This window comes from Eurypyga helias, unplaced genomic scaffold, assembly GCF_000690775.1.
Source record: "Eurypyga helias isolate BGI_N326 unplaced genomic scaffold, ASM69077v1 scaffold17927, whole genome shotgun sequence".
Lineage (NCBI taxonomy): Eukaryota > Metazoa > Chordata > Aves > Eurypygiformes > Eurypygidae > Eurypyga > Eurypyga helias.
The window spans coordinates 45,294-59,289 of record NW_010263861.1 but is presented as its reverse complement, the minus strand read 5'-3'; the positions used below and the strand labels follow the sequence as shown (position 1 = coordinate 59,289).

Here is a 13,996-nt window from a genome sequence, read left to right as displayed (position 1 = left end):
TTATGCTATCATCAGACCTAGGAAAATAGAGCGCTCTGTGTTGGGTGGAATACTTCAGAAGGTTTGCCCAGAGAGTCTTTAATCAAAAACCTATTTTCCACAAGAAACCTTCAAGCTTGGACAGTGTAACTGTATAAACAGCTATCTCAAGAAAAGGAAAAATCTAAACAGTAAGTTTAAAATGAAAAAACCCAAAAGTAACCTTGCCTTAAAATACACTATCATTTATCTCCATATTTTAAATTTTGTCTGTGTGCAGGAATGTCTCTAGTCAGTGTAAAAATCTAATTAAATCTTCTCATGGCAGTGATTCGTAGCTGACCCTCTCTTTATCAGAGCATCTTATTAGAATAATAAACCACTCCCTGCTGAGAGCCACTGTCATTGACAGACAGGCGAGAGACTTCGGCTGCTGATGAGAAAAGGTTGATCAGGCTGGTATTGTTCAGAGTCTGCAAGAAATCTTTTATCGTCCCTTCTGTAGCAGAATTTTTGAGATGCCGTTTGGCAGAGTTCAAGTTCTTGTGACCATGTACGGTCCCATCCGGTGCTGGATCATTTCATGCCACTCACTCATGTTAAGGAGGGCAGTCTTTCCTTTTCTTTTTTTTCCTTAATTAAGGACTGTGAACATATCGAGACTTTTTTTTTTTTAATCTGCACCTATTTACTATTAGAAATTATCTGACAATTTGGATTTTCTGTACTTTGAGTAACCAACTTGATAGTCCTCAAAGGAACTTGGTTTTTACAAGTTTTGAGCTCAGTGAAAGTAGATGCTTAGAATTAGGGAAATGTACCTAGGAACAAAGCCAGCCTGTGTTAATCATGTGTGTATTTACCTAAGAAAATCTTCATTCCTTGTTTTTCACTTAGGCAGCTTTCTCTGTTAGTATTCTTATATAAACAGAATTGTATTATATTTTAATAGGCTGAACATTTCTCCTTGGTAGCACCAGAAACGGTAGTTCTAAAGGGGTTATTCTGCTTTAGATACAGTTGGCATAAAAGCTGGTTTATGTTTAATTTTCTTAGGGAAGCCCTGCAGGTAGTGTAAAGCGACACAGATACCAGAATATATGTGTCAACAGGATTGTACTTGCGTAGCGTGGTGGTCCTTTGGCTCTAGTCCAGGCTTCAGCCCTGCGAAGTGCGTTAAACGCCGCGCTGCCTGGTCAGCGCTGCGAAGGGACACGCGCAAAGCAGAGACTCCAGCGTTTAACAAGCCACAGCGAACATAAAGCCTGTCTGATCTCCACTGTGTTTGCACACTGATCCTCGTGTGCGAGGGGCAATAACATCAAATGAGAGGGAACCTGATGACAGGAGTGGGAAGAGGGCCCGAAAGGTGCAACGACTTTCTGGAGTCGCTTTGCTGAGGTGTCTGGGCTGTGTTGGACAAGCCCATGAGTAACTGCCATGATAAGCCCTGCCCTTTAACCAGCTCTGTTATTTAAAAAGGAGATTTTTTTCAGAGAATGTGCTGAAGGGAACTAGCCCCATTGCTCCGCACTGACTTTCAGTGGAAACCACACAGTTAATTTCCATGAGCCCTATAAAAATCCCAACCGAAGGAACAGCTTGTCATGTTGGAGGAAGAAGTGATGAAAGTGTATTTTTTAGAAAATACTATTTTGAAGGGCTTCTCTCTCCAGAATGTCTGTACTGGGAGAGTCTTGAGTTTAGAAATGCCTGATTGTTCTGCTTATGTGCCGTTTTTGCACTGGAGTGTAAAGATGACCTTGAAGGAGTCTTTTGATAAACCTCTGAGTTTTAAGATAGATTTTTATCTCGGTAGTATCACAGACAGATCGAAATACTTGGACAGAGCATAATCCTGAAGAGAAAAAATCAGGACTAATTATTAAATTCCCTCAAGAAAACTTCAAGTAGGTGATCACAAAAGTTGAAATGAGTATTTGGTAAAAGTTTGTGTAATCAATTGCACTGGGCTGTATCATCGCCTCATCAAAAACAGAAGGTTTTTTTTTTTCTTCATCTGTATCTCCCTCTTAATAACAGATGAACAAATTGATCTGAAGTGCCCTTAAAGGCTGGTATCAAGTGTCCTAAATACCCTTAGAACTAGTGCTGTGAAGACTTGTTTTTACCACAGTTTGTAATTTTAATAAAGCACTAGATCTTGCAGTGGATGCTCTCTTTTGAGTGGCGGCCTGAATGAGTCTTTACTTCCTAGTCCCGTGCAGTCCGACGGGCCGCGCGGCGAGGGTAGCGAGTCCCGTGCATTCCGACGTGCTGCTCGGCGAGGGTAGCGAGTCCCATGCATTCCGACGTGCCGCTCGGCGAGGGTACCAATTCTAAAGGAAGAAAGTAGAAATATAATAGTGTGCCACCGTGAGGACTTGAATGAAATGTTGGCGGCCACCTTTTAATGCCTTAATGTCTCTGATGGATTTTTTTTTTTTTTTGGTTGTGCTTTTTCTCTTGCCTGATTTGCTCCTTGAGGCACTTCTGTTGTTATCTGAGTACGCCTGGATGTTAGCATGTTTGGAAGCTTTAGAAATCTATTTGCAAAATACAGCAAGAGTCCAGTGCAGGTTCTGAGGTGATAGATAACACTGCATCTTAGCTTGGATCTGGACGAATGAAACAATTTTACTTAAAACCCGGGTATCTTCATCCCAGTGGCTTCTAACAGGTCATGAAACATTAGCTGTGGTAGAGTCAATAACAGTACACACACCCTACATGAATAAAATAACAAAGGCAGGAGCTCTGATACGCGTGCTGGTGCCTATGGTAGATGCTGACATGGCAGAAACAATAAATATTGTGCTTTGAGCTGAAACTTCAAGCAACGTGGCGAGGATGAGGATTTCCAGTGAGACAGCTTTCCACAGTACTGGGCCATGGTGAATTTAAAGGGTGTTTTAAACCCGCATGATTGTGCATGCCATCAGAGTGCGTTTGGGCAGGGGACACTGGTTTTAAAGGTAGAAAATGTTAGGGCTTTGGTAACTTAAAGGTTATAAACAAAACCTGTTGGCAAATGATCTGTTCTGATACGTTAGCTGTTCTCCAGAGGGTTTTATCCGTAGTCCTGCCTTCTTCCCCTCCTCTGGAATTTGTGTTGCCTTCACTGAGTTCTGGGACTTGATGTGCCTGACATAAATGATCGCTAAGTTCTCTTCCTTCCAGCAGTGCTTGTCATATGGTCAAGCATAGTGTATAAAAAGGTCTAACCGTGCAAAACATGCCGTGTTTCCTATTCATCAATCTCCCCACCCGAAGGTAAAGTCTTGCAGGTTTCGATAGGTATGGAATACATAATGGGTATCATGCATCATCTGGTGCTTTTCATAAAAGGAGGCGAATACTGTAATTTCTGCTCTGTTGAGGGAGAAATAAAGCACAAAGAAAGCAAGTGAGAAGACTTTGCTATTGAAGTAATTCTTCAGTAGCAGGACTGAAAATAACATTTCATAAAAGACTGAATTCTAGCCTTAGAGGAGTGAATTTGGGCATGGCAGTGTGGAGTATGTGCAGCATCAGGATCCCATCAGGTGGTCCGTCCACACACTGGGACCTTTCCCATCGCCAGGCAGCCCCACTTACTTTGGAATTTGGTTGGGCAGGTGGACCGAAAACCAGCTCAGCCCGTTACCTTTTCTCGAAGCAGGGCTGAACTCGATGCGTTATTTTGAATGCTTTTCCAAAGCACCGTCTGGTGTTTACTGAAACTCAGCATGTCACAGCTTAATCCTCTCTCCCTCGCTGCATGCTTGACTCTAGTGCTGGGAATGGGTGGTCTGGATCACTTAAAGAACCACTGTTAAAGCTGTTAGCAAAGTGGGTTTAATGCGAGAGAGTGACGTAATGAAGTTTGATGGCGTCACTGGTACTGTACGGCACTGTCATTTGAATGATGACTCGAAGTTACCAGGGCACAAATCAAAGTTGCTGTGGTAGAAGGTGATGCGTGATGTTGGTTGCTCACGAAGGTCTGCCGTGGGTAAAGGGGTCTCTGCTTCGGGAGGCGTCCCAGCGCAAGGGGGGGTCACCACCGTGCAGCCACGCTGCCTGGCAGGGCGGGCGCGAAGGCGGCTCACGTAGGCTGTCGCTGTGGAATGAGCTGGTTGGCTTGTAGCCAGATTGCACGTGACGGGAAAGGTAGGCACGAGGCTCCTTGTAGCCACAGCGTACTTTGTTCCTTGATAAGTGAGTCTTGGAAAAGCCATCCGCTGTTCCTGTGTTAATCGCGTGGTCGGTGACCCAAACTCGCATGCATTGATGCTCGCTGTGTCCCTCTGCTCCGCTGTGCGTTTCCGGAGAGCAGATTGATACTAGAGGAGTTCTTGGCCTGGCTGCAGCCCGGCCTTCGCCTCCTTTGGAGCCTGCCCCACACTACCACCAGCTCGGGTAAGGGCTGGAGGGCACCCCTTGCCACGGGGAGTGCAGGAGGGCTGCTTTCACCCACAGTGCACACCCACGCGACTGCTGCCGAACTGCTCAGCTGCAGGGGTGGGGAGGGTGGGGATTGTCCAGCGCGGGGAGATGGGTGTAGTTTGTGCTAACGATTGTCTGTAAAGGCAGGCGCATCTCTTGAGTTTCTCTTGAGGACTTCTGGCTTTACTGCATGGAAAAAGTATGTGCATGTACAAATTTTGGCTAGCAGGTGGGGTTGACAAGTCAGGATTAATTCAAGAACCATCTTTATCTATAAACACTACTGTCATCATTCTGATTTTCATCCAGGCCCCTGAAAATTACTGTTGTTATCATTTATTGTTGGGATGTGAAGAAGCAACATCTAGTTTCATGAAGTGGAAACATAAACAATACATATGTGCTGTGAAATAGTGCTTTTGAAATTCTTTTACTACTGGTGCTGCATAGTCAGGGAGGGCTGTTCGGACTCTTGAGGTATGTATAAAGGAGTTAATGTTTTCCGTAAAGCACAGACTAATAACAAGCTCAGACAAGATCCCGGTGATGACTGTAAAGTAGATGCGTGCTTGTTTTGTTAACCAGCTTTCACACGTCCTAATATCCATATTCCACTCCTGATTACTGCTGTGAATTAAAGACATTTTGAAGAGCGTTCCACATAAGTACAAAGCAAGCTATTTCAACAATATAATAAAATATCTATGGGAATTTGACTGCAAGGTCTCTATTTGTAACTTGAAGTTTTCCTTATTAAAGTTAGGCTTTTTAAGGTGGTGCACTGGAATCCGATACTGTGAACAGATGTCTTTTTGCTCTGTCCAGTACATCAAACTATGCACTGACAGCATGTGTGTTTTCAGAGTGCATCAGAGAGGTGTTCATATTTAATGTGAAAGTGCAGATGTCCGGCGAGTGTTTGATTCAGGGGCAGGTTAGCGTTTCATGAGCATTCAGCGTGAGCACCTGCATGCATTTGTAGCATCCCTGTCAGCTCATACCTTTGAGGACATTCCTTGCAGGTTTACACCGTGTTGCTTCTCAGTGGATTCACAGTAGCACTGAAGAATTCAGAACTGTGTTTGTTGTATAAACAACGTGGTGTAAGTAACACATTTTACCATAAACCAATATTTTATTGTTGTAATAGAATGACCCCGGTGGGCAGTGCTCCTGGCCCATGATGCCTGGTTCCAGAAGGAATTGTGCTGGCACACAGTGTGCGCAGCTGTGCAGGTAGCTGAATCATTAAACTGGTTTAGATTTAAACTAATCTATTTTTCTTCTATTTTTTTTAAACCAAATCAGTTGTGTGATCCAGCAGCTCTTCCAGCACAGCACAGTTGAGGGGGCTGTATGCCGCAGCATGCGGGAGGGGATGTGTCAGTGCCTTATGTCACTATTGGTGCTGAAGCCTGAAAATTGTTGAATCACAGCCTCAGGTTTCTGAATGTCTTTGTAAATCCAGCCCTTAAACACTCTGTCTTGGCTTCTAGAGAACTGTCCAAACGACTTCACATGCATCCTTAAGTGCCGTACCAGGTTTGGCCTTTTGTGAGTGAGAAGTGCAGATGGTTAAGTGTTTGGTACAGCTATATGTGCATATGCTTTTGAAGCAGACCACCCTGTGTTTATATGTAAACACTTCTAGACTATTTAGGCACATAACTTAATCTTTTGCATCCACTCAATAATGAAATGAAATTCCTCTATGACCGAAATAACATCCCTAGCAAAGTTGAAAACAAGCTAACTCGTGTAAAGCTGTCTTCTGTCAGGTTTGGAGTTGAATCTTTCAGCGCTTTCAGATACGTGTTGTCCCACTTAATCCACTGCAGGGTGGAGAGGAGCTGGGCACGAATCTTAGCGAATTTGTTCCTTGGGACCTTTGTCCACGGTCTCAGCAAATTTGTTCCTTACAATCTGCGCATTCTGGCTTGCTTCTTCCCGTACCTGTGGATTTGTATTCCCAAGGCATTCCAGCACAAAATTCCCTCACGCTGATCATAGGCTGTAGTCCCAAGACTGAAGAACTGTGTATAACGCAAGAGACTCAGGTTTGCCCCTTCTGCCCTCAACCTACCTCAGGGTACTTAGAAATTGGTTAGTTATTTGAAAGAGGTAACGTTTTCCCTTTATAACGTATCATGAATAAAGATTTCACAGCGGGAACGGATGCGTGGAAGGAGGAGGCAGAAGATGGAGTTGGTGTGCAGATGAGAAGGGAACAGAAGGAAACAAGATGAGCCAGGACGAACCTGGCTGGAGTCTTCCACCAAGAGAAACTTGGAAATTGGGTGAGAAGAGAGGGAACTGATGAAGCAGTTTGTTCAGAAAGGCCAAGAGGACAGTGTTCACAATGCAAAGAGAAGACAGCCTTGCAAGCAGGTTTATAGCTGGAGACGTGGGCCAAAACCAGCAAGTGATTTCAGTACGGCAGCCAGGAAACATAGGCATTTTTTATAGAGTTTCTAGAGAAGAAAGAGCAAGAACCTGAATTAAGAATAAAGAAAACCAACCACAAAACCTGTGGAATTAGGGAAAAGATGCAGAGACTTCCAGGATTGCTGTACAGATGTCATGGATTGTGCCAGCTGTCTCGTTTAGTCTGGAGACTCGAAGTCGCTTTCTCAGCCTGAGCGTTGTTGAATTTCTTTTCACGCTCTTCATTGCCTATCCAAGCGGGAAGTGTCATCTCACAAAAGCTGGCAGAGGTCACTCTTTTAATAACTATTGTTAATTGATGCTTCTGAAAAGCCTTCTATCGACTTGAATTTGCTACCTGCGGAGACTTGCTCGGCAGTTAGCTGAATCAAATTAAAACTTTAATTCATTGATTAATAAATCACAGTAGAACTGTGACTACCTCGTATGTTTTAAAATACAGTATTTCTCTAATCAGGTTGCCCAGAATCTATTTAGCGTCTTTGTAAAATCTCTAATATTTAAAATCCCATCACTGCCAAAAGCTTGATGTTACATATTGAGCCTGGTTCTGCAAAAAATAGCTGTTACGTAGGTCTTAGTAGAGTGCAGGCGGGCTCTTTGCACCGATGGCTTTATTAGCGATCGCTACATATGCTAGCAACAACCCGCAGGGCCAGCCCGTACTGCTGAAATACCAGACATGTGAAAGGGAATTATTAGCTGTGTTGAAAATAGTAACTGAAAGCCAAAAAAAACCTCGTTCTTGGGAGCAGGTAAATACTGTTGGAGTACGCGAGAGAATGCGTGGAGAGTTTCCCCTGCTGCTGTCCAGAATATCATGAATCCCAGTTCAACAGAATCAGAGTTTCTCTTCATCTCATGTGGTGTTTTCCACTGAGTGTAGAGGAAAGATTATGCTCTTTTATGTTACAAATGTGTATTTTTTTTTCTCTATTTCTCTGTCTCCCCAGTATAATTTAGCAAAACTTTCTTTCCTCTGAAAGACCTCCTTGGAAAATTATTATTAATACCTATGTTTCTGATCTTCAAATTGTTGTATTGAGTGGAAAAAATGAACAGCATGCAAGTTAAACACTGTGTGGGATAAATGCTATTTAAATCTTGTCTAAGCTGTTAAACATCACACTAACATTGGATCGCTGGATCTAATCCAGTAAAAATGAAAAAAATCAAAAAGAGGTCACAGTGGAGAACTGAGCCATCTGTCCAGTGTGGAATTGAAAGGCATTTATAATGAATTATGTTTCTATATTACTGTCTTTTGGGGGGCCTTTGTGTGAATCAAAGCGGTGTTACAAGACCATTTATCTACAAAGATGGTTCCTGAATTATTTCTACCTTGTCAACCTGATGTTTTAGTATGAAACTTCTCGCTTAGTATTTTGCATAACTAATTAGTCCCTTAAAACCAGTATTTTGTAACTGGCTTGGAAGTGTCTTTTGTGTTCCAGGCATTGTTCCTCTAATACGGACTACAGGATTTATGTTTGTGCTTGTTGGCAAAACGGCAGAGAGGTTTTTCAAATATCATCTCTGTTGCTTTTGTTCTAGTGTTGATTTTTCTGCACGTTCGTAACAAGACTTCATTTGAAGTGTACACTTTTGGTTACTTTTAGTCTTTGCTAATCTTCATGAAGTAGATTGTTGTGTTTTTGACTTTTGCAGTATTAATATAGCATGTTCCCAGAAAAAACTGTTCTACTACACTGAAATGAAAATAACGATTTATAGTGTTGACAGCCTTGGAGAGCATCTGATGTCGGGTCTGATCTTGCTGGCTGGTTCTGTTGCACATTCAGATGCATGCTCCTGAATGATACTATTATCATTTTTTAAAATAAAGATTTTCTGTCAAAACTATAATTTTAAAACCTTAACATCATGAATCTGTGTCATGAAGGAGGAAAAGAAGAGGAAAAAATGGGAGAGGGAAGTTGGTACAAACCTGCTATTAAAGCTTCTTTAAAAATTCTCCCTCTGACCAGTAAAATTACATTAGCAAAATTGCTTTAGTATCTGATATGATTTAACGATCGGAAGTCCTGTTGGTTGCATCTTCTTCTTTTCGGACCAGGATGGATACGGAACTGGATTAGGATGCAGGTTTTGATGAAGTTACTTGAATATTTTTGAACAGAATGGGACTAACTTAAGATGTTGCAATTACGAGGTGGTAATATATTGTCTTTTGAGGCCTAGAAGAATAAGTAAGATGAAATTCTGTCTATGAAGAGTTTAAAACCTGTGCTGTAATCAAATGTGGGGATTACTGGGTATGAGCTTTTGCAGTTGTCTGCCTTCAGACCTTTTTGAACATCCTTCGTGTGATAGAGAAGCTGTGGGGAGGGAGTTTAGGTGCTATTCCACCCTTTGTAGGTGGAACAATGCCTGTTCTAGGACCAGAAGTGAAGCTACTGCCATATAATTTCATTTTGAGATTCTGAGAATTCTCAGATTAATTCTGCGAATTCCATGATTATTTTTTTCTCTTACAATTAAGAAATGACACATTTCAGCAAAGGTATTTCCATTTGCTTTTCCCTGCTTTGCCTTATTTCTTCTGGGTTTGTAAATGCTCATTCCAACCAGCATCTTTTGTAAGTAGGAGAGAGCTGAGATGTGGTAAGTGTGTTAAAAGTTAGAAGTGCTTATTGGCAAAGTTAAATCAGTCTTTTCTCCATCCTCAAGTGCCACGCTGCTCTGAGACTGTGTAAGAGGTTCTGTAACTAGCATATTTTTGAGCTAAGTGATTGGACAGAGATGTGTAAATTGCGATTCTGCTTATTTTGGCACTAAATTAATGTATTTCTGTTCTGCAAAATGAGTTCCAGACAGAAGCTTTTCCTCTGACCCCCTTTCCAGACAGCCTCGGGAGTGCACATTATCCTGTCTTTATCATATGTTCTTCAGTTTGCTCTAAAGTCGTCACCAGTTACACTTTTACATTCCTTCACTGCATCTGATTTATCATACCCATCCCTTCACAAGATGTTTTACCAGATGTCCTCTCTGAAGGGCATATCTATAGAAGAATTTTGCCTTAGATTAGGTTGTTTGTCATTTTATATTTGAGGCCGCCATGTAGTCAGGCTAATTTAGTAATTTTATATGCATATTTGAAGAATCCTTCTCTCTTGATGAGTCCTCAGGAAACCCTGATGTCTACTTCAAAAAAGGCAAAGGGGCAAAACAATGATACGCACATCAGTGCTCTTTTATCATATTGGTCTTGGATTTTCTCTGAATTGCTTGACTGGGAAGAGAGGGAAGAGGCTGCCTGTGTGGATGCTCCTGGTGTAGTTGCCTTGCCACAGTAAAACATTCTATTTCCTTAAGTGTGTGGGTTTAATTTTCTTTGTTTGTCAGCTGGTTTATGAAGAGTGGTACAAAGTTAACGGGCTTCGAAGCCCAAGATACCTGACTAACTCACCTTCTGGTTCTTTCAGAAGCTGGTTAATACAAATCAGATTTCTGGTTTGCTGTCTGTATGATTTTGCTTAACGGGAAGACTCTTCCCAACCTCCCTGTGAATTCCCTGTTCTGCCTTATACTTCTCAGGAAGTAGAAGGTGACAGTTGGGTTTGATTCAGGTTTTAAGGCACATGGTCAAGACCATTTTTACATTTAAAAAATAACCAGATCTAAGAAAGAGTTGAAGAATTGATGACCTCCAACCAGCCTGGATGGCATTTTCAAAGGATAAATGTACATGTCCGCTGGGATTTTTCAGAAGGACCTAAGCAGATTAAATGTCCAAGTCCAACTGTTGTTTACATGATTTAAAATTACTTGACTTTTCATTCCTTAATGCATATAGACTGTGACAGTGGCTGGGTTTATGCAACTACGTATTTTGTTTGGGTTCAATTTATTATTGCCCAAAGCTTGGAAAATTAGAAACCTGAAGTTACACAATAATGTGCATCGTAGCGTGCGAGGCTGTAAGGACGCGTTCCTAACCACGTGCTAATCAACCAACACGGAATCTCTCCTTGCCCCTTTCTCCATCAGTCGCCTCCATTCACGCACAAACGATAGCTGAATTTATTTGCAGAGCCCAGAGTAATTACCTTTAGGAAACAATATAAGCTCTCATGACGTATAAAAAAAGGATGGCGCTCAGTAATGTTTAAAATTAGTTGGGTGCATGTTGTTGCTGTGCAGCTTACTCATCGTGAAGCGCCGTCTTATGCGTCTCCTCTCACGGTGCTGAGGAAGTTCTTGGCTTATGGGTGTTTTGACTTTGCTTATCAGCAAGCAAGCTGTTAATGACTTATTCCAGTGAACGGGGAAACTTTTTTCTGCCCAACCAGAAGTGCGGATTAAGATTTTTATGCAAAATTGCCATAACTAATTCCATTCTTTTATTACTTTTAAAAGTGGGCTGACTTTACCAGCTGTGTAAGTGTAGCTTTCGTGATTTTTTTTTTTCCTGATGATCTTTAATCCCTTACAAAACAGCAATTGGAGCATAGCACCTTATTTATTTTTTTTTTTTTTTTAGCAACTAACATTAGAACTTAATAGCTTTGAAGAGCAAGAATTCAACTTTCCAACACCCCCACTCCACCCCTCTCAACCTTCATTTAAGCATGTTAAGGGGAAATAGTTAGCTTTTTCAGTTTTACCTAACTGGGGCAACCAATTTTTCCAAAGTCAGAGCACCTATGTGGGCCAGCACGACAACAGGTCTACCAATAATTTCATTCATGGATCTGTGAGGAGCTGCAGAGTTTGCAGATGGGTAGATGACAAGGCAGCAGTGCCCTTCCCGTCATCGTACTTCAGAACCGACAGTAGTACCAGAGGACAGGTCAGTGCACAGATGATACTGTCGGGCAAGCTCTGCCGAGGCAGATACTGTGCATTTTAATGTGTCCAGAGGGATGCATGACATGCCCATGGGATGGAGCGGTGTGTCCTGGGGAAACAAGGTCTCTGAAAGGAAGTTTTCGCTGTTAAAGGACGTCAGCTCTTCGGGCAATACCAGGCAGCCAAGGCTGGTGTGTGCTGGCTCGCTTTGGCCTGCGTAAGCAGAGGGATTATATCCAGCAGAAAGGATGGGTTTTTTACCTCTGTGTTTGATCACTTCAGAGAAACTCCTGAAATATGTGCTGGCCAATTTTAGAGTCACCAGAGCGTGAAATAAATTAGAAAGATTCAGAACACACACATCCCCTGCCATGAGTAGTTTGGAGACTTTGAGAACATCTCTATTTCTTTCGTTTATCAAAGAGAGAATAAGGAAGTGACAGCCTATGAATTTCTACCCTGGAAGAGTCATTTTGGTAACGTATCCTTCGACCCCCTGAGGCAAAAGTATGGAAACACAATGGCAAGAGTTTGAGGCTGACACATACGTTCGAAGAATTGAGTGCATGTTTTTAAGGGCAGAATAATTAATTTTCAGAACAACTTACACAGGACTTTGGTATGTTTCCTCTTATCAATAACCTTCTGAGTTATGCTAGCAGGCATTTTTGAAGAATATGCAGGTATCGGAGCGGACACGGTTAGCAGGGAATGTTAATCTGAGCGTGTGACAAGGAGCGTGTGCGTTGATCCTGTCGTTTTGGTTTGTTTGATAGATACGTCGATGATGTGATCAATCGGATTGATAGGATGTTCCCTGAAATGTCTATCCAGCTGTCCCGGCCAAATGGAACCTCTGCAATGCTTCTGGTGAGTTGGATCACTTTGTGCCTGGAGAGGGGTTTCTTAAGGGACTGAACTACTGTTTGTAAAACACAGGTTATTCAAGATAGTTTTATTCAGAAACATATGATTCTTCCTTTGTCGCAGCAGTGTAGGATCCTCCTTGCTCTTAAGCAAATGAGAGGTAAAAAGAATTTCACCTTTAAACCAAGATCTATTACTTTTTATTGTTAAACACGATTGTAGAAATATGAGCACAAACTCAAATATTCACTGTTGTTTTCAGCAGTCTTGGCTACGAATGAATCTTAATCATGATAATTAAGAAGGAAAGGAGTGGTGGGAGAAAGAAAAGAAGGAGGAAACCAATATGATTTAAATATGTTCATATTGTTCTTGGGTCAGTGAATTTCTGTTATATGGTGAAGTCAGGAATTTGCCTTTGAAGTAAATGAGCAGCAAAGGCTGGATTAGAGATAAACAAGTCCAATACATTCAACTTATTTCTGCCTGACCAAGCAAGATTTCATTCCAGAAGAGCCTATTGTTCACATCAGGTTTCACAGGCAGCTGTAGTGCTTATAGCAAAAGAAGTCTTTAAAGCTTTTGCTCTAAGATAGCAATGTGGAAGTGGAGTCTGTAGTTGGATGCTGATTTTCCTGTAGTGGGCTGAAAGGCAGAATTTGCATCTTTTGCCAAATTTTAAATAAAACTAAAAAATACACTGTATACACAGGTGAAGAACTGGGACCAGATCAGTCTCTTCCATTTCAGATTTCTTGTGGCACTTCCTCGTATTTTTGGTTTTCTCACACAGGCTATTATGAAAGCCTTGGGTGTAGCCTACCTGTGAGTGTATTTCTAGTTTCCAAGCAAATGGTAAAATAAAGCTGAAAATCAGGTATTTTTTCAAAACAGAATTGTTGCATCGATATAAGCCAATGTTAGGGTTGCTGCTTAGGTTTAATAAGTTTTTAGAGTTTGTTGATTTGAAAACACTACTCTGGTTAGAATTTTGCCTATATTTTTTTAACGGTTCTGTTAGTTTCTCTGTAGTAAGCATAGCTGTGATTAAGTTTAGTTTTAATTAATCAACTGTCTGACATCCTATTATTAACTTTCTTTGAACAGCACCAAATTTGCAAGAGATTAACTGAGTGTGAGGTTAAAATAAACAGCTGGCATTAAAATATTTAATCTGCCATTGTTGGATTCACCAAGTGGAACAGTATTTTTCAGAAAAGAATTGAATTCAGCGGTGCAGTCTTAAGAAGCTCTAAGTCTTGGAAGCTTTTGCATTTCTTCCTAAGATGACTTTATATTTAACTGTTTTCCTATAGAAAAATGTCTGCTTTTAGTACCTTAGTTTGAAACCCTTTCCATTCTCATAGACCCCTCTTGCACGTAGTAAGTGCCTTCCACTTATACCAGCTTTCTGAGGTCAGAAAAATAGACGATGCTTTTCAAGACTGAGGCACAAATTGGA

General features: G+C 41.5%; 1 protein-coding gene across 1 annotated transcript in view; it reads left to right on the top strand.

The window, feature by feature from the left end:
* MED27 (mediator complex subunit 27) overlaps window positions 1–13,996 on the top strand; it is a gene marked incomplete at its 5' end in the record, with an annotated part of 88,594 nt that overhangs the window by 49,496 nt on the left and 25,102 nt on the right. The window contains one exon of the mRNA XM_010156219.1: window positions 12,444–12,537. Within this exon, the coding sequence (XP_010154521.1) occupies window positions 12,444–12,537 (94 nt within the window). The remainder of the gene's footprint in view (window positions 1–12,443; window positions 12,538–13,996) is intronic.